Raw genomic sequence first — 21,539 nt, 5'->3', positions numbered from 1 at the left:
GAATGGAAGCCACTAGCCATTTTTGGCTACCTAAATGTAAATGATTTAAAATAAAATATTAAAACTTTAATTTCTTAATTATGTTAGCCACAGTTCAAGTGCTCAATAGTGCCACGTGTGATCACCATCTCAGTCTTTCAGCACCAAGCTCCCTGTCTTCCTCTCCATTCCTACCCCTATCACTATCTTTAGAGAAATCAGAATTCAGATGGATGAGCTCACCAGCTCTCCGACCTCCAGTTCCTTGAACGCATGTCCAACAAGCTTTTCCTCCAGTCTACTTCTCTTATCCCTCTTGTGGCCATACTCTGGTTTTCAGTAACAGTACCTCCTCCCAAATCCCAATTTCAAGCATCTCCTTACCCTAAGCACCATCTCTATCTTACTCTAGAATGCCCACCCCAACAATTATCTAGCCACAAGGAGACCTCTTCATTTATCCTCTTCTCATATCCTCTCTTCCCTCTTTAAGCAGCTAATTATCAATATACTTATTCTTTGCAAACAACCTTAACTTCCATACTATTCCCCTACTGTACTCACCCGAGAATTCTAACCCTATATCCCCAATTAACCCAAGTACGCCCAGCATCCAGTACAGCCAACATGACTGGGGGAAAACCCACCTCTTCTATCAGTCTGGCTGGTGAGTTTGCTTCATGCTTCACTAAAAAATTAAAGAACAAAGAGAACCCTCCTTGTATTTCCTCCCTAAATCTACCTCTCACCTGTATCTGTATCCAGATGTCTACTTTCCTTCCTGTAATAAATAATAAAGTGCCCCTTTTCCTGATACAGTCTCATTCCTCCACCTGTTTTCTTTATTCTGTCTTTCCTCACCTTGAATACAGGGCAGTAGGGTATCGCTCCCGAAAGCATGCCATCTCTCTTCCAGTTCATTGGACCGTTACTGCCAACATACAGACATGCTTTAATAACCCCCATCTTTCAAGAAGTTAAAGAGAAAAAAATACCTGGCTTACATCTCAATACTATTCTCAGCATCACAGCAAAATATCTTGAGCCATTTCAAGTTACTGTTTCCGCCCCACCCCCCAGCTCCACGCTGTCTACTGTACTCATCCCCCTCCAAATGGGAGCCCTTGCCCCTCACCGAGGCTATGCTTGTCCAAGTCACCAGCAACTTCAACATAGCAAAGCCATGTCTGCATCTCTCTCCTCAGCATTCTCAGCCTTGCACTGCTAACCTTCCTTCCTTCTTTAAAGACCCTGCCCTGGCTCCTCCAATACCCCTCTCACCTGGCTCTCCTCGCCCTCATTGGCCATTTCTTGCCAGCCTCCTTTGCTGGCTTCACTGCTGCACATCCTCTCAGGGACAAATATACAACTGCTCACCCTTATTCTTTTCTTGTTACTTTTTATAACCCCTTTAAAATGTAAACAAACATACTCTTAGCCGGGAGCTATACAAAAAAACAGCCTCAGGCCATACCTGGCATTGGGCTGGATTGACTCAGTACTCAGTCGTGGGCCCTTCTTTCTATTTATATTCACTCTTCATATATTCCCATTGAATTCTATGACTTTAAAAATTAATTATATGTATTATTCCACAATTTATACTGCCGACTCTGATGCCTTCCCTGAGGTCCAAATTCTTACATCTGAATGCTTACTTGACATTTTCAAGTATGAACTCAGCATGGTTTGTAGTGAAATCACAATTTCATCTACCACTTTGATATGTAATAGGCATATGAAATCTAAATATTCTGAATAAAATCTGCCTTTTCCTAGTCTCTCAATACATGGCACAACCCAATAGCTCAGATCAAAATTCTGGACTCATTCTTGATTTCTCCTTTCTTCTCACTCTCATTTCAGCAAGACCTGTCGGCCCTGTCTCCAGATTGAATGCTTGCCCTCTTCTCTGCTACTCCCCCTAGTCTAAGTCTCCTCATCTCCAGTGTGATCTCCCACAGAGCCTCCTACTGATCCATTTGCCTCTACTCTTGACCCTTAAGATTTATTCTTTATGCACTTGCAGAACAATCCTTTAAAAATATAATCAGATCCCATTATTTCTCCCACATAAAACCTCCTGTGACATTTAAAGAAAGAAACAAGCTTATTTTACCATGGCCCATGAGACCCTAAGTGACCTGGTGCTGGCCCACCCTCTCACCTCATACCCCACAATATCCCTCCCTCACAACACTCTAACTCTTCTCTCATTTTCTTACACACTACCATATTTTTCTCTACCTCAGGACCTTTTCGACTGCTGTCCTGAAGTTTTCAAATGGCTAGTGTCCTTGTAACCATTCAATCTAAGTGGGCTTCTTACTTTCAATCACTCCCTTACTTTCAATCACCCATATGACCTGCTGTATTTTATTCAAAGTGCTTTTACTCCCTGAAATGAACTTGATCAGTTATTTGATCCCTTTTTTTAATCACCTGTATCTTCCCACCAGATTTTAAATTCCTTGAGAGCAGAGAATGTGTCCATAGATATCTATTCTATCTTCGGTCCACACTTGAGTAATTGATTTGGTCCACACTTGAGTAACTTGCGTAAAAGAGTGTCTGACACATAGTAGGCACACAAGGAATGGTTATTGAATGAAATAATAAGGTGAAATGTCCATGGCATTTTTTCTGCTTATACAATTAAAAGTATTTTCTTTAATATATTGTTCTCCATATGAGCAACCAAATGGCTAGAGGTCTAATACTGTCTTCATAAAAATAAACCCCATGTGCCAGGAAGTGTACAAAACTCTGGGAATACAAAATTAAACATAGTTTCTGTCTCCCAGGATTGTGTAAACTGGTGAGTGTAATACTCAAGTGAAAAGATTGCAGTAATGAAATACATGATTTAAAAAAAAATATGTGGCCATACTGAGCTCACCCTGCAGAAGTCAGGGATGACTTCATCAGGGAAATGATCATTTGAGCTGAATTTGGAAGGATGAGTAGAATTTTTCCAGGTGGATGAGATAGAAAAGAAGATAACTGTATCCCCCAAACAGATAAAATAGTATGCACAAGGACACAGTGGTCAGAAAAATTATGGAACATTGAAACAACAATCAGTTACTCAAGTGTGGTCCATAGATGTTGATTTAGTTTTGTTTGCTTTCAGACTAGAGATGGCAGAGCATGTCTGAATGCTAGGGAAGCAATCAGTAGAGAGAAGGAGTTGACTATGCAAGAGAAACAGATAAATATTGATTTATGTTTATCATGTAGACCTGGCCTGGAATTTATTGAACTTTATAATGATGAAGAATAGAGATTATCTTTTGATACTCCATGGGGAAAATTTTTAAGTTTTTCTAAATTTAACTCATTTTTAAAAAATATTTTCTTTAGAATGCATCAGGGATTTATGCTGAAATAGATGGAGCCAAAAATGAACTACAGGGAAAGCTATCCAACCTAAGTAACCTCAGTTATAGTTTAGTCCAAGAAGCTGTTGACCATGCACACAATCTTCAACAAGAGGCCGATGAACTAAGCAGGTAATATCCTGGCTTTAGAAATGCAAATATCTACATGGGCTGATTAACTTATTTTTATTTGATTCCATATGCCAGTGTTACTAGGATTCGGTGTTAGCAGGTTGATTTGAGGGTCGGGTTTGCTTTTTTATTTGTTTATTGATGGGCAGTCTGAGAACCAATCACTGTTTATTGTAATCACTTCGGGGAAACAGTTTTTTAATTTAAAAAAAATCTGTCAGATTACAGACCTGTGTTTGGAGTGAGGGTATTTCTATTTCATAATTATTAATGCATTTTTAAATATATTTTTATTGGTATCAGAGAGGGAGAGAGAAAAAACATCAATGATGAGAGAGAATCATTGATTGGTTGCCTCCTGCATACTCCCTACTGAGGATTGAGCCCACAACCTAGGCATGTGCCCTTAACCAGAATCAAGTCTTGGACCGTTCAGTCCGCAGGCTGACACTCTATCCACTGAGCAAAACCGGCTAGGGCTATTAATGCATTTTGCTTAGAGGCATAACTTTTAAAATATCAAATAAATCAGATCCCTTTATAAGGTCTAAATCTATCATTATTGCCTATTTACTGCATTGGCAGTATTAGCTTTCCATACACCAGTTTCTTCAGTAAAGCTGGTTGGAAGTTAGTAATACAACTGACTTCTGATAAATATTCTCAATACTCTACACTGTCCAACAGGATCTATTTGATTCCAACACCTGTTAAGAGAAAAATCAATGGACATTTTTTTTCTCATAGCATTTACAAGAGAGTATTGCACCCTTTGGGCACTCAATTCATGTTCATTGAAGTGTACTGAAAGATTAGAATTGAATTCATGGCCTTGAAATAATAGATAAATGAGATAATTACAGAGAAAGGGCTGCAAATCCGGCCATTAGAAATAAGAGTCAGTTAAGGTCATGAACAGCATAAGAACCAATAGTAACCTCTGTTTAAAACTTAAATCTCCTTTTTATTCCTGATTGCCAAAAATGTCAAATATCCTTACAAATCTCCTGAGAATTGAGAGAGATGGAGAGAGAGAGAATGGGGAAGAAAGGGAAGGGGGCTGTGGGGGGAAGTGAGACAGGTCTTATCAAGCCTTGGTGTGTTGTATCCAGCTCTGTGTCATGTTCCCAGGAAATATGTTTTTGATAAAGCCAATAAAGTGGAACTTGGCTAAAAGACTGCTTTGGGTATTGTGCTGCCTTGTTAGAATGTTATTTTGAGACCCATCCCTGTGCACTCTTCAGATTCTTTGCTCATTGTAATGGCCATCCTCCTGACTGGGACCCAAGCACACACCTTCCCTAAATGCTGCTCTGCAGCAAGCAGTGTCCCAGCACGGTTCTAAGTTATCACATGCTTTGCATGAAACATGATGGGGAACATCCATCACCCCGAAGCCCTTTTGTGTTCAGGATATTTCTGATTAAATATATGCAGGGAACCATCCAAATGTATAGACACATTTCCTTCAAAATGTGAATATACATCAACATCTATCTGGGTACCCAATGATTTGCATGTTGTGCCTCAAAAAAGAGATACACATAATTCATCAAGAAGCTCCCTTTTCAAAAACACATTTTATTTTCTATATTGATGGAGCACCTGTTTTGTGCCTTGTAATGAAAACAAGTAACAAAGGCTTTGTGTCAAGCTCTTGGGTACATCTTCGTACCACTCTAGCCAGCAACATTTCAAAATATTAATAAATATTTATAAAACGATATTCCTCTTATCATTTAAAAAATTTTCCTTGGGTTTTACTTTCTGAACGATTTCTGAGAACAAGGGCTTCTGGGGAGGAAGAAATGCAAGATCAGAAACACTTCGGAGGAGCAGGGCTGCATTACGACTTTGATGGGCCCTGGGTCCTTTTGCCCCTGGGGGCCCCTTCCTCTATAAAAGGTTAAAAATTATATGGCTGCCTTAATACAGAAAGGAATGTTATCATTGTCCTCCCTACTGAGTCAGCTTTGGTGTGAAGAAGCCAGGGAAATGACTGGAACAAAAAAGAAGGATGTAGCCAAAGAAATGCAGAGGAAGTCACTCTGAGTTTAGAGAGCATGCAAGACCTGAAACAGGATGCAGAGGCTGAGAAACAATTGACCGAGCTCAACAGGTCAGGGCATTTGAAGAGATGAGCCACACGAGATCTGCAATCTCATATACTGGGTCACAGAGAATCTTCTGGAAGTTACTGGTGAATTAAGGGGTACTACTCACCAGTGTTTGAACTGAGAGAAAAAGGTGGGACTGGTGGATTTAAAATGGAGACAAATGACTGAGCATAAGCTGCAGAAAGGGGGTGGCATTTATGTTCTAGAGGAAGAAGTACGTGTCAATAACATGAATTATTGACTAGTTTGGAATTCCAATTCAGGAAATACCTCAGGTATAAAAATAAGTCCTGATGTTTACTGGGCGCCAGGCATGGTGCCAATCATTTCACATAGTTTGTCCCTGTGGACCTCATATCAATCCTCTGAGGCATACACTGTTATTAGCACCTATGTGATTGTTCAGTGCATGATGGGTATTCAATAAATGTTAGATGACCCTTACAGGGGCCAGAAAGGGCAAAGGCAGAGAACATAGAATATAGGGCGGAGGGGTGGGGAGATGTGTGCTTAAGGGAGGCAGCCAGGCCTCAGGAGTGAGACAAACCCTCTCTCAGAGCCTCACTTGCTTTTATGAAAAGGGAGTAACAATATGTAGTTCATGGATGTGCTAAGTATTAAAAACATAATATATATTGCTGAAACCGGTTTGGCTCATTGGATAGAGCATCAGCCTGCGGACTGAAAGGTCCCAGGTTCGATTCCAGTCAAGGGCACATACCTTGGTTGTGGGCACATCCCCAGTAGGAGGTGTGCAGGAGGCAGCTGATCGATGTTTCTCTCTCATCGATGTTTCTAACTCTCTCTCTCCCCCTTCCTCTCTGTAAGAAATAAAATTTTTAAAAAATCAAAATATATATATTTAAAAAAATAAAAACATAATATATAGGCTAGCCCAGTATCTGTCCATAAATACTCCATGCATGTTATTCCCCTTCTTAAGGAAAAATATGGTCTGTTATGTAAGGGAAATAGGGCCATGCAAGAAAAAAGGAAAGTAAGGTTGAATGAATAGCGAACCCAGCTAACGCCTAACACCATGCTGAGGCTGTGCACCGCCCTGAGGGCCGTGGTTTCTTTTACGGAAAGGGAATAGCAATGCTGACCTGAGTCAGGAGTAGATGGGGATGACTGGGTTCATTCCTCTGCCTGCCCACCAAGCATAAACTATTGCTTGAAGAGGTGTAGAGGCTGTTTTTAACTCCTCATTTCCTTTTCCTGTGTCTGCTGCCAGGCAGGCAGCTGCCGTGGAGCCACAATAGGATGGTTTTGTGGTCACCAAAGGCAGAGGAATGCAAAGGAGGTGAGCCTCTAGGAAATGAGCTTAGGAAAACCTTGTCAAGCACAGGTGACTTTGAATAACAGGAAGTGCCTGTGGTCCTGGAAGCATTCCAAGCAAGCTCTACACATGGCCCTATTTCCCAAAGGGTGAGATGGGAAAATAATGACAAGTTTGTTCATTGACAGGAATCTACACAGTTCTGATGCCAACGGGCTGGTTCAGAAGGCTTTGGACGCTTCCAATGTCTATGAGAACATTGCCAATTACGTTAGTGAAGCCAACGATACGGCAGAATTGGCTTTGAACATCACTGACCAAATTTACGATGTGAGTATTCTCTTATTTTAAAGTTCACTTATATGTTGCCTTTTTCCAGATAGGACTTTTCTGTTTTCTAATATCATCTCTTGATCTTCCAAAATGTAATACAAATGGCAGAAAAGGTAGAACTAAGAAAATACCATTTTATTTATGTTATTAATGTTTCAATAGTCAATTTCTTCAATCTGTGCCCTACTCCAGACAGCAAATGCCAGTTTTTTTTGACAGTTGCTTGAGGCCACAGTTCCTGAATGAAACGTATTTAAGATTAGTTCCTGGTAAGAGAGAATATGCTTTATGCAGACATTCATATTTTTTTTCTTTTTTCACCAATTTATTTCTCAATTGCAGCTGACATACAATATTATATTAGTTTTGGTGTACAACTTAATGATTAGACACATATATATGGACCATATGAAGTGATCAACCCTATATATCTAGTACTCAACTGGCCCCATACATGGTTATTGCAGTATTATTAACTATGTTCCCTTTGCTTTTTTCATCTCCGTGACTATTTTTATACCTGTCAATTTTTACTTTTTAATCTCTTTTATCTTTTGATTTTTTTTCAACTCAAAAATTATTTGTTGATGGTTTCTACACAGCAAGCACTTTGATGGGGCTTTGGCCAGGCACTAGTCTTAGTTTACTGAATTTTCCTCAAAAATCATTTATCTTGAAAATGCGAGGACATTGTTGTCTCATGTTCACCTTTGACCTTGAAAGATGATCTATGAAAATGAAGCTGCATGAGTTTTGCATGGTGTTTAGCAGGAAAACTGCATCATTTAAATCACAAATAGCTCTTCTACCATCGTTCTTACTTTCTCCACTCAATTCCTTTATAGGCTGTGAGTGGGATTGACACTCAAATCATTTACCATAAAGATGAAAGCGAGAACCTCCTCAATCAAGCCAGACAACTGCAAACAAGGGCAGATCCCAGTAAGTATCTTCACTTTCCCACCTCCTTCAGGTTTATACTGGTAGCTGCTTCCCTCCTTTCATATAATATTTCTGCAGGTAGACAGATTTTAAAGTTCTAGGATTAAAGAATAAGTGATATTTCAACTGAATAATAAGTTAATAGTTCCTGCTCAGTGTCAAGGTATAACAAAGCAAAGATTAGATATTTTGAAATAAATTGTGGGTTAAAACACACACACCTTTTGCCCTAGCCACCATGGTTCAGTGGTTAGAGCATCAGCATGTGCACTGAAGACTACCAGAGTCTCAGGTTCCATTGCTGGCCCCAGCCAGGGAGCATGTGGGAGACAACTGGTAGATGTATCTCTCACATCAGTGTTTCTCTTATCTCTTTCTTTCCTTTCCCCATCCCTTCCACTCTCTGTAAAAAATCAATGGGAAAATATCTTTGGGTGAGGATTATAAAAGCAAAACAGACACACACACACACACACACACACACACACACACACCCCTCGTTTATATAGTAAAACATGTGGTCGGAATTCTTGCTAATTAAATGGACTAATTATTAGATGAACCTTTATCATAAATACCAATAAGTTTTTACAAACTTATCATAAATACCAATTTTTATAAAGATTAGGCCATAAAACACACTTAACATTAAAACTATATTGCACATCATTTATTCTTTCTTGGACAATTCAAAAGTTTCCTTAAAACCTTACCCACGATGATCCATTTAGGTCATCATTGTGAGGGTCAGGAGGATAGGGTACCACAAAGCCATTGGGGTATTTCTGCTTTCTTGTAGTTTGTGTTTTTCAAAGTTACTGTATTTAGGACAAGCCTAATGGCTGTAGGGAAAGAAGCATTTTCAAAGGCTGGTATTTGCATTTGCTGAAGCAATACCTCCCAAGAGTGGGAGAGGGAGGAAAAAATTAAAGTGGATCATTTTAATCAATTCTGAATCTTAAAAACAATTGAATTGGATAAGAATTTCGCTGAACATTATTCATCATGGATATTATGAACTCATTTCTAAGGATAGTCAAGCATTGACTAATGAGATTGGAAATTCATTATCTAGCTAACTTCTAGTTACCACCTAAAAACAAAAGGCTAAGCTTGAAACTGAGCACTTTATGTAATTTTATCAAAGCAATTAATCTCTAGTACTACTGTGCTGCTTTTTTTTTTTTTTTTAACAAAGAAGTACATGGAAAATAAATGCATTTGTTTTTCATATGCAGAATATTTAACTATTTAATTACCACAAAACAACTATTATTTTATGCCAGTCTTGATCATATTTCTTAGAAAAGAGTTATATTAGTAACAGTAAAGAATTCGATGAATAGTAAAATATTTTAAGTAAATGTTGCCATATCAATGTATTGATTTTGTTTCATGTGATGTGAAGACCAGAATATGCCAATCTTCATGATTCAATTACTTAAATATTTTATTTTCCTTGATAATTTGCAAAGTATTGTCTCAATCCTGTCATTATTGAGTTACTGAACCTCATGAAAGCATTTTTTCTACTTTAGGAATGCTATCTCTTCAAAATTCAATGCTTTATATACAGATAGGTCTCTCGGCATTAGTCTTTTTGACTATATTATAGATATTATCACCTATTTCATGATCTTGTTGGTTAAACCCCTTCATTTATTTATTTGTAAAAGGGACACTGAAGGAAAGTTAGGACTGTGTGGTTAAGAATTTGCCTCCCTTTCAACAATACATGTTTGTGATATACATTTAAATTTCCAAGTTGAACCTTATTCATCTACTGAGTTACATTGTTATTTCAGATTACTGTTAATTTATATCCAAATAGCTTTCAATAATCAATCATTTTCTTCCTTTTCTTCATTGTCAAATAGTTAATGAACTCAGGAAGCAGCTATTTATAGAAATCTTCTATTGAATTCATTTGTAAAATAAAAAATGTTTATGTAAGACAGTAAGTTCCAAATAGGACATACTCTTCACGAAACATTTCTTCTTATAAACATCAAACCCAAAATAGATTTTCTTCCATGAAGCACCACTCATTGTATACCCATTATACACATGTGGGGGGAAAGATAACTGAACAATAAACCAATCATACCAGACTATACAATAAAAAGCAGTAAGTACACCATGAGAGAGAATATATTTACAAGCCCCTTAGAAATAAAGAGAAGTGTATAATGGGAAGTAAAAACAGTATTTTTCTGTTAATCAAGAAGCATTATTTCCTTGATGGTTTATAAAGTAAGCAAGACATGAACACATTTTAGGGAAGTTAATTCTTCAGTTCAGATGACAAGTTATTATATCCTGACCTTTTCGGATTTGGTCCCAGATAACACAGTTTAGGACTATCTACAAGCACACTTTCAATAATAGTTTTGTAAGAAAAAGACTATTAAATCTACAACAAGAACAAAGAGAAAATCCAACAGACTTTTTAATAAATTTAATCAGTAATTAAACCCTCCCCACAAAAAAAATCTCAAGGAATCAATGGGTTCTTCCAAACTTTTAAAGAAAAATGACACCACTCATATATAAATTCTTCTAGAATATAGAAGTGGAAATACTCTTTAAATTCCCCTATGAAGCAAACAAAATACCAAAATCTGACAAGAACATTATCAAAAAGGAAAATTTATGAGCCAAATTCTCTCATAACAAGACCAAGTTAAGTTTATTCCTGATTTCAAGGATAGTTTAACATTTGAAGAATCAATAGTAACTTACCACACTTAACAGAATGTAGAAGGAGATTTCTATGATCATCTCACTACATTCAGGAAAATTATTTAACAAAATTCAATACCCATGCATATTTTTTAAAAAGCCATAGCAAACTAGGCATAGACTTAGGCTTCCATAATTCAATAAAGAACAATAAAATAACATTCAGCAACTTAAAACTAAAATATTGAAAGCTTTCCCGCCAACACTGAAAACAAGACAAGGAAGCCCACGTTATCAATTCAATGAATAAAAGCCAGTTTAGTTCTGTGAATACCAATGAGAAATTAGCTTTTAAAAATAACACCACTTGCAATGCAATACCCAGCAATAAAGCTGATGAAAAATGCTAAGATCTCTACATGTATAACTGCAATATGAAATTAAAGAATTTCTAAATGGAGATCAAATGAGAGTTTAGATCTAAAGAAGAATAATTGAAAGTGTGTAAATTAAGAGGAAGATTCAAATTTGTAAAAATATTATCCTGCAATATTTATCTATAGATTCAATACCAGCACTGTATGCAGAATAATTTTAAAATTTATATGGAAATGGGATAGGGAAACAAGAATAGCCAGCACAATTTTGAAGAATAAAAACAAAGATGGGCCAAAACCGGTTTGGCTCAGTGGCTAGAGCGTCGGCCTGTGGACTGAAAGGTCCCAGGTTCGATTCCGGTCAAGGGCATGTAGCTTGGTTGCGGGCACATCCCCAATAGGGGGTATGCAGGAGGCAGCTGATCGATGTCTCTCTCTCTCTCTCTCTCTCTCTCTCTCTCTCTCTCTCTCTCTCTCATCGATGTTTCTAACTCTCTATCCCTCTACCTTCCTCTCTGTAAAAAATTAATAAAAATATATATTTTTTTAAAAAGATGGAAGACAAACTGCAGGTATTAAGACTTACAACTCTACAGAAATTAAACAGAGATACAAAAAATATTTTTAAAATATAGTACTGTATTACTTCCTTTTAATTAAATCTAGAAACAGACACAACTAACAGAAAGAGAGAAAATTAGAATAATGGTCATCTTTGGATAACGGCAGAATTTCCAGGAAATTGTAAGGGTGTTAAAATAATACTCTGTTTTCTTGACCTGGACTCTGTTTATATTTTATGTTTGGTTTAAGAAAATTCATCAAGATGTGCATTTATAATGTGTGCCCTTTTCAAGATGCACGAAGTGTATCAATTAAAATTTTATTAAAACAATTCAAAAAAAAAGAATTACTCTTACATAACCAGCCATCACCATAAATCATGCTCACGCAGCTTACATGTTTTCTGCAAACCTGTACCTCTTAATCAAAAGGCCACTTTCCAGAGCTGGTGTTCTATGGTAATGCCATATTCACAGTGCTGCAGATTGTACTCCCTGTACAATCGGAATTTCTCTTGTTGACATGGAGTTTTTCCTCCTGGCATTCTGGCCCCATTGGTACTTTCTTTGGCTTCTTCTCCACAGGCAATGAGGAGGCTGTGACTGACACCAGCAGGCGTGTGGGGGGAGCCGTAGCAAGAAAGAGTGCCCTTAAAAGCAGATTAAATGTTGCCATTAAGCAACTACAAGCCACAGAAAGAGGTAAGGATCGGTCGGAACTTAAGCCTTATCTGTTTGTTCACTGGTATTAGATGAACCTTTGAGGAAGAAGGAGGTGATTCCTTGCTCATCAATCTTTTAATAAATAAATATTATTTTCTGATGACAAAAGAAACTATGTTCATTATACACACACAAAAAGAGAATTTTAGAAAACTAAGGGTGACCATTAAATTTGAGAGAATTTCCCTCCAAATGTGTGTGTGTGTGTTTTCATGGAATCATACTGCTTTTACGCACTGTTCAGTAACCTACTCTGTTATGAACATCCATGGCTATTGGGTTTCTCTGGCCCCAACTGTACACAGCTGTCCTCTGTTACACGCCACATCAGTTTTATAGTGAAGCAGGGAGGCTAGTGAGCAGAATAGAGAAACAAGGGCGCTCATCTCGCCTAATCTGAGACTACAGTGGTGTTTGGAAGCAGATGTGCCTTCCCAGCAGTGAGAGCTAAACAGGACCACGTGGCGTGGATGCTTTACTTCAGGAACAAATCCAGCTCCGGTGCGCTGGCTCACCCCAGCCCTGCCAGAGGATGGCACCCACGGGCAGTCCCTGTGGTCAGTACTATCAGGCTCTCACGTGCTAGGCTCTAGGCTGCTTCACCCACATTATCTCACGTGGGAAAGTATCACCCTAACTAACCTCTAGGCTGCTGTGAACCCGAGGTCTTGTCAAGGTTACACAATTTGCTTCAAAAGGCAAACCCGGGACTCAACGCAGCTTCCACCAGTGTTCAGAGCATATACAGTTGAATTAAACGTTTCTCCACTTTTTAAAAACTGAAGCTACAACCGGTCCTGAGTGATTTTTAATTGTTTTTGTTACAGAAATAAGACATGAGCATTTTATAAACATTAGAAAATAGAGATAAGAAGAAAAAACAAGGGAAGGAAAATATTTTATAATCTCATACCTAGGAAAAAGAGCATTTTGTTATAAACATATTACTTTAAATAGGTAGATTTTTAATAAAGTTGAATTTCATTATATATTTTAAACTTGCTTTTCTTATTCAAAAATACCTTTTCTTATCAATTTACTGCTGTATTAGAGTATCATTTTTATGGCAAAAAAAAAAAGTTCCAGATAAAAGAAAGTGATATTTACAATCAATTTAAGACACAAACATGTTATGAGTTATCTCTCAGATGAATTTTCTGTGCCTTTCTCACCAGGTCTCTAACCCGAACAAATACTAATTACTTTTTCATTGAACTCTCACTAGAAAGTGTTTTCAATGCACTACATGATTTTAATGAGACTTTAGAGTCTTTCAAGCTCACTTAGTAATACTGCTTACAGTAATCGTGTGCACCTAACTTACATCATAATTAACGTATGTTTAAATATCTTCGTTTGGCTTAAAAGCTCAACATGTAGTAAGGTCTGTGTCACCCAGTGAATAAATGGATGTTAATGTTCCCAACAAGTGCCCTGCTTCTCTGCAAAGTGAGTGTCCTTGTGCTCTGTGTGAAGGTGACGCTCAGCAGCGCCTGGGTCAGTCCAAGCTGGCCACCGAGGAGGCCAACAGGACGACGATGGGAGTCCAGCAGGCCACCGCCCCGATGGCCGACCACCTCACCAACTGGTCCCAGAACCTCCAAAAGTTTGACTCTTATGCTTACAACACGGCAGTGGACTCCGCCAGAGATGCAGGTATCCCTCGGGAATGTCTCAATGTGCATCCAGTTGAGGAACTGGCCATTGACCTCCGCACATGTTTTAAGAAGCAGTTTTCTTTCTTTGGGTTTTAGATTGGAATACTGTAGAAGTTAGCTTACAAAAGGAGAAAAACTTTTGCTTAGTTCATCTATCCATGTGTATGTACATATGAAATCTATATATTTCACAGAAACACTAAATAGATTGATTAAAAGTCATGACTATTTTCTATTTAAAATAGGTAGCATCTGTTTTTATCAATGTAAGCTTGATTTCTTCAGGAAGAAGGTCAATCACATGTTGGAGTAAATAATCTTCACGATCTTTTAGGGAAACCATTTACTAAACAGCATGGATTTTACTAAGAGCATTACTTTATCCTTACCAAAAAAAAATCAGGCTATTACCAACAGTTACTAAATATGGCCAAATATAACTGAAGCTTCTCACCAAGAAGACAGCTTGTTGGCTAACTTGAACACAAATTTATAGCAATGAAAAGGAAATATTTAAATGCATACCTCATTTACTTACTAGTTACACATAGATGTTAAAACCACATATTATTTGAGAAATTCTTTTTTCAGTCTCATATTTCTTAAAAGTGTTTTTTATTGAGTTTTAGAGAGATAGGAAAGGAGAGAGATATAAAAATATCAATGAGAAAGAAACATCTATCGGCTGCCTCCTATATGACCCCCCAATGATAACTGAGCCCACAACCTGGGCAAGTCCTGACCAGGAATCGAAATAGCAACCTCTCAGTGCTCAACCAATTCTCTGAGTGCTCCCTTGTCTCCTTCATCTGCTGGGACTGCTGCAGCAGCAGTGTGGCCTGTGGATGAGCATTATGGGAAACAACCTCTCCACCTGCTTTTGCCCCGAATTTTTAAAGCTGTTATATCAGTAATATGAGAAATTTGAACACTCTGTGGTGTGGTTTGTGGTGAAAAGAACACCTGCATATTTATTGTGGATCCTGCCCTTCAGACATATGCTTCATAAGTCAGCTTGTTCTGCATACATTTATAAATCAGTATGTGCTGTAAATGTCACAAAGGATAAATTATGCCTTGGGCTTAACTATTCATTTTGCAGGATTAAAAATAATTTCTTATAGTTCTACCAGAAGTAATCATATGTTTTTTTCTTCATCTCATTTCTGAAGTGTAATCAATAATGAGATATTTACGCAAGTGATTAATTTTTATTAACTGCAGTAAGAAATCTGACAGAGGTTGTCCCTCAGCTCCTGGATCAGCTTCGCACAGTTGAGCAGAAGCGGCCTGCAAGCAACGTTTCTGCCAGCATCCAGAGGGTCCGAGAGCTCATTGCTCAGACCAGAAGTGTTGCCAGCAAGGTAAGCCATGAACAGACTCATCATTATTGATCCCGGGGACACAATGAGAACAGGAAGAGCAGCTCCCAGGTCCACAGTTCTCAGCTCCCTCTGTTCATCACAATCACGTGAAGAGCTTTGAAAACTAAACCCTTTCCTGGTCCCAAGTTCAGAGCAATAGATCAGGCTCTCAAGAGAAAGGGTTCAGCACTTGTATTTTCTCTACTCCGTATGAATAAAACTACCAGAAAGCACTCAAAGAAAACTTAGCTTTAAAGATTCTAAAGCATAGCCATGACTTAAGACCACAAATTTAATCTAGTCAACATGGTTTATACAACAAAAGAAATCAAATGAAGCCAACCACAATAAAAGACGCAATTATTATTATTATTATTCATTTTAACAGTTGTTTTAGTGCAATTGCTATATGGAATAATCTTGCCCATCTATCTCTTCATAGAATTTTCTGATACAACACAAAAGATTGCGTTGTACACAAAGCTTTTACTAACCCCTCCACAGGTTTAACTGAGGAATTACAAACCAGCTAAACAGAATAATCTCAAAAAAGGCCCTATTCTGAGATGCTTATACAGAAGCAACACTGCAACTGGTATAACCAGCACTAGCGTTGGTAGGAACATAGCCTGGCACAACAATTAACATTTGCAGTGTGGTGAAACAGGGCTTGTACTTAGCCTTTTTTTTTTTTTTAATCTTTATTATTGAAAGTATTACATATGTCTCCTTTTTCCCCCCACTAACCTCTTCTAGCCGGCCCCTTCCCCCATTCTCCAACCCGCCACCCCTGCCCCAGGCCTCACCATCTTATTGTCTGTGTTTATGGGTTATTCATATCCTATATAATGAAAGCCTAATATGCAAATTAACTGAACTGCAGAACAACTGGCGGGAAAAACAGTCGCTATGATGTGTACTGTCCACCAGGGGGTGGATGCTCAATTCAGGAGCTGCCCCAAGCCCACAGGCCCTGACTCAGCAGCGGTGACGGGGTGTGGGGAGTGGGGAGCGGGTAGCACCAGGTCAACTAGGGCAGGAACCAGTGGAGGTCCCCCCCAATTACCCCACCAGTCACCCTGCAGATCAACCCTGATTGCCAGCTAGGCCTAGGGACCCTACCATGCACGAATTTTGTGCACCAGGCTTCTAGTATGCATATAAGTTCTTTGGTTGATCTTTTCCCACCCATGTACTCTCCCCTCTGAGATTCTTTTTAATTTGTTCTTTATTGATTTTTAGACCAGCAACATTTTTTACAACAAATTATATTATGTTATTTTCTCAATTGAGAATTGGCCTGAACAGACTATTGGCCCAAATTACTTACAGAAAAAAAAAGAGTTAGAATTCAATTATTTTGTAGTAGAAGGAGATAATGATTGTTAAATATACCACCTTTTAAATGATATATGGTAATTGATTTCATACCACAAATTACCTTTTTAATACCTTGGAGAACATTTCAAAAAAGGTTTATCATCAAGAAATGGCATTTCCAAAGCTAAGTTTTCTTTGAGTGCTTTCTGGTAGTTTTATTCATACGGAGTAGAATTTTTGGGCTTTAGAAACCTAAAACCATTTTCTAAAGAGAGTTTTGGCAATGATTCCGGATGCACAAGGCTCCTCAAAGTGAGATCTTTCTGTGGAGATAAGACATCCTTCTCTGACTCTCAGTTTTTATGTTAATCCCACACACTGTTCGATGGTTTATTAACACGCATTGATGTTTAACCAGCTGACAACATAGAATAGCTGTACTGTTGGCACCTGGTAATATAATCTTGAGCTCACTCACCATCAGTATTTACCAAATCAATATTGATTAATTGATGTAAATACATCTAATCATTCAGAAATATTTGCATAAATGGCATGGATAAACACAGTCTGTCTTCTTCTGAATTCTTGAAAATCATCTCAAATCCATTTAGCATATCATACTGGGCCTCTTACAAATGCATTTACTGAATTGTGCTTTGTTGTGATGCCTATCTGAGAATCATTATAAGACACATATTAATGAATTCATTCTTAGAATTATTGTAACGATAGAGCCAGGCACTGGAGTGCATTTTATAGTTATTGTCTTATTTCATTCTCACAGCAAACTTATTGTGCTCACTTTACAGACGAGAAAACTGAAGGTTAAGTGATTGTTTGAGTTACATGGCTAGCAAGCGGCAGAGCCAGCTGTCAAGACTATGGTTCAGACTTCAAAGCTGGGTCTAGGCCCCTCCCAACTCTCCACATGCACTCAAAGGTGTTCCTTACAGCCTAGCCCCATGAGCCTCTTTTGAAGACCCTGGAGAGAAGTTCTTAACTGTACTATTACCCAGAGTTAGTTATACTTCTGACAAATTCATTATTGTTAATCTTTTTAAAAAAAATATTTTTTTTTATTGATTTCAGAGAGGAAGGGAAAGGGAGAGAGAAATAAAAACATCAATGGTGACAGAATCATTGATTGGCTACTTCCTGCATGCCTCCTATAGGGATTGAACCTGCAACCTGGACATGTGCCCTTGACTGGAATCAAACCCAGGACCCTTCAGTCCACAGGCTGACGCTCTGTCCACTGAGCCAAACCAGCTAGGGCGATTTGCTGTTAATCTTATAGGTCTTGTGAATTGTATAACTAAGTATCCCTTCGAGCTGCTTAGTTCACCTCAATCAAGTATGTAGTTCATTGTGGAATTCCTTTGCATCCTCATTCTTAGACTTCCTTCATCACCGTGTTTTAAACTTCAACTATTATATTACAATATGCCTTAAATCATTTGTTCGAGGAGGTGGGGACATAAGCAAACAAAGCATGGAGGAGAGGAGATCTCAGTGACCCTATCAGGAGTGAGGGAGACCCACTGAGAACCAGGCCCATTTCTGCAACGTGCTTTTAATGGGATGTTTTTGTAACTCCAGATCCAAGTCTCCATGATGTTTGATGGGCAGTCTGCTGTTGAAGTGCACCCTAAAGCCAGGATAGATGACTTAAGGACCTTCACGTCCCTGAGCCTGTACGTGAAACCTCCTGTGAAGCAGCCAGAACTGCCCGGGATTGCAGATCAGTTTATCCTATATCTCGGAAGCAAAAACGTAAGAGCATGAGATTTTATTTATATTTTTCATTTGTTGTAGTTTTTTTTCTTTCTTATTTTTCAATGACAGTTTGAATTCAGTATTGTTTTGTATTAATTTCATGTGTACAACACACTGGTTAGATAATCATATACTTTACAAAGTGTATGTACCATTTTGCCAGTACCCACCTGGCACCATACATAGTTAGCACAATATTATTGACTAAACTAGTATTCTCAATGCTTGACTTTACACCCTTGTGACTAGTTTGTAACTACCGATTCTCTCTTAAAAGGAGAGAATACTATTAAAAGGAAAAATTGGTGCTTTTTCCTTCGCTTTGCAACAAAGCTACCTTATCCCAACAACAAAATTCCCATTCTGATATCTCAAAAAGTATAGAGCATTTTAGTGCCAAGACTAAAGTAGTGATTTAAAGGCAAGTGATTCCTTTTGTGTGGGATACCTCTGGGTTTGCTTTCTATGTCTCACAGTGCTATTTTTGAGGATTCTGAATATAGCATTTCAAAGACTTTCAGAATACAGAGGCCTATTATGTTTGAAGATTCATAGCGATTGGTATTGGCAGGCTGCATTATATCCCCGCTTAACTAAACAAGCTTAGCACACTCCCGGCAGCCATCAAATATCCTTAAGCCTGCAGCTGCTTGCCTCCCTGTCCAGGTGCATTTGGACAAGGCTGGGATGACGGTAGTGGGGAGGACAACAGACTGCTGCAGCCACAGGGAGGATGGAGAGGAAGAGATGTTGCATAATCTATCAGGAACTTTGGTTATAAAGTTCAGAACAGACGTGTCTGGATACAACCAATTATTGGAATTGTTTATTGTCCTTTAAAGAAATAAAAACAAAAGATGATATTCACTCACTTGTATTTTATTTAAGTGACTTATTGACATTTCAGGCCAAAAAAGAGTATATGGGCCTTGCAATCAAAAACGATAACCTGGTGTATGTCTACAATTTGGGAACTAAGGATGTAGAGATTCCCCTGGACTCCAAGCCTGTCAGTTCATGGCCTGCTTACTTCAGCATTGTCAAGATTGAAAGGTAAAGTGAATGCATGATACATGACTGTGTGCACATGTTATAATATAAGGCACACACACACACACACACACACACACACACACAGGTCACTCACAGTCTTCCTGCGGAAGTTGTTAAGTAGCACTTTCTTTCCTCTATTCTTCCTCCTCTTTCTTCCATTATTCCTATACTCCTTTCCAAATACCTTATTGAAAAACCAGAGGTTAGAAAAATAGTCATCATTTTAAAAAAGCAATCTGATTATTGATTTTTTTTAATCTGTTCTATCTATGAATTAATTCTGAGATGGAATGTCTTTTTTTTTCCCCCTTCCCATTGATTGCTGACATATAACTGCTTATGAGTGTGACAAAATCAGATTGTCAGTTCTGGGACAAGGAAACATTAACATTTTTACATTTAAAAAAATATGCATTCTCTATAAATTCTCAGGCTAATAAAGAGTAAAAATTATTTACCTCAACAGGGTAGGAAAACATGGGAAGGTGTTTTTAACAGTCCCAAGTCTCAGTAGCACCGCAGAGGAGAAGTTCATTAAAAAGGGGGAGTTTGCCGGGAATGACTCCTTGTTGGATCTGGACCCTGAGGACACTGTGTTTTATGTTGGTGGTGTGCCTGCAAACTTCAAGGTAAGCTCTCCAGCTATAGTTTGGCTTATTGCGAACCTACAGTTATTGTTTTCAAAAGTCCATAAAACCTACAATGATTTGGGCATGGGGTAGAAATCTTGATATTTTAAGAAAGAGCTTAGCTCAGTGGATGGTAGATTTCTGAACCAGAATCTATAAATATGATCTCTGCTACCCACATTTTCATAGTGTCAGATGCATTCAAGCTTTAGCTAACACTGGACTATCAATTCATTTCATTCTGATACATGAATAAGTAAATAATAGTATCCCCTCCTACTTCAGAAGTATCTGTACTTTCTGAGCTTGTATCTAACCTTCGGGTTCACATGTGATAGTTTCAAAAATTTTAGTTATCTCAACTAAGTATAAAATAAAATATAAAGGAAGGGTGAGGTCCAGGGGGGAGTGTGAGACCCAATGAAAGGTAAATAAAGGAAAGGACCAAGAAGATAGTTGAACTAGGATTCGATTTCAACACATTATTGAGCCTCAGACTTACTTCCTCTCTCTATGAGAACAGAAATAATTACTTCATAGACTGGTGTAAGGATTGACTAGCATCATAAATTCACTGTCCAGTGGGTAACTGGCACATAGTATATGCTCAATAAATCCCACCCTCTCTGCTAAGATATGTACCACGGAAGAATCATGATGGATCTAAATGATCTGGCATGGAGCAGATGCAAACTCAGGGCTGGAAAGATACCTATACCAATGGACAGATCTCTTGGACTTGTTGTTTGTTTCATTGCCTGTCCTGTATGGCCCAGGTGAAATGTGATCGTGGGACAATTGACTTTGCTTTGTCTGTTGCACAGCTTCCTGCCAGCTTGAACCTGCCTGGCTTCCTTGGCTGCCTGGAATTGGCCACTTTGAATAATGATGTGATCAGCTTGTACAACTTTAAGCACATATACAATATGGATACCTCCAAATCAGTGCCCTGTGCCAGGTAAGCAAGTGTTAAGAGTGCAAAGACTTTGCTAGCCATGAAAGAGCAGCAGGGAGACTCATGTGGGTCAATATTTAAGTTCCCAATCTTTTCTTGGGGAAAACCAGTTTAGAAACTGATAATAGTCATGCCTGCAAAACACTTTTTAGGTTTTCTCTGCCATAGATGGACATGCACAATTATAAAACGTGATACACAACTTGTTTGCACCTTTGATTTCGGATTCCAGAGACTGAGATTTCACTAGAGACTTCTGTTGTCTTAGCACAAA

General features: G+C 38.3%; 1 protein-coding gene across 2 annotated transcripts in view; it reads left to right on the top strand.

Annotated features, from left to right (window-relative positions):
• LAMA4 (laminin subunit alpha 4) overlaps positions 1 to 21,539 on the top strand; it is a 123,378-nt gene that overhangs the window by 69,457 nt on the left and 32,382 nt on the right. For both annotated transcript variants that reach the window (XM_084889870.1, XM_084889869.1), the window contains exons 14-23: positions 3,343 to 3,491; positions 7,076 to 7,217; positions 8,066 to 8,162; positions 12,370 to 12,486; positions 13,984 to 14,163; positions 15,390 to 15,529; positions 18,452 to 18,625; positions 19,536 to 19,681; positions 20,148 to 20,310; positions 21,135 to 21,268. In XM_084889870.1, coding sequence (XP_084745996.1) covers positions 3,343 to 3,491; positions 7,076 to 7,217; positions 8,066 to 8,162; positions 12,370 to 12,486; positions 13,984 to 14,163; positions 15,390 to 15,529; positions 18,452 to 18,625; positions 19,536 to 19,681; positions 20,148 to 20,310; positions 21,135 to 21,268 — 1,442 coding nt within the window. The remainder of the gene's footprint in view (positions 1 to 3,342; positions 3,492 to 7,075; positions 7,218 to 8,065; positions 8,163 to 12,369; positions 12,487 to 13,983; positions 14,164 to 15,389; positions 15,530 to 18,451; positions 18,626 to 19,535; positions 19,682 to 20,147; positions 20,311 to 21,134; positions 21,269 to 21,539) is intronic.

The sequence above is a fragment of the Pipistrellus hanaki genome, assembly GCF_964339955.1.
Source record: "Pipistrellus hanaki genome assembly, chromosome: 7".
NCBI classification, from domain to species: domain Eukaryota; kingdom Metazoa; phylum Chordata; class Mammalia; order Chiroptera; family Vespertilionidae; genus Pipistrellus; species Pipistrellus hanaki.
This window is presented reverse-complemented; position numbering and strand designations above follow the sequence as displayed.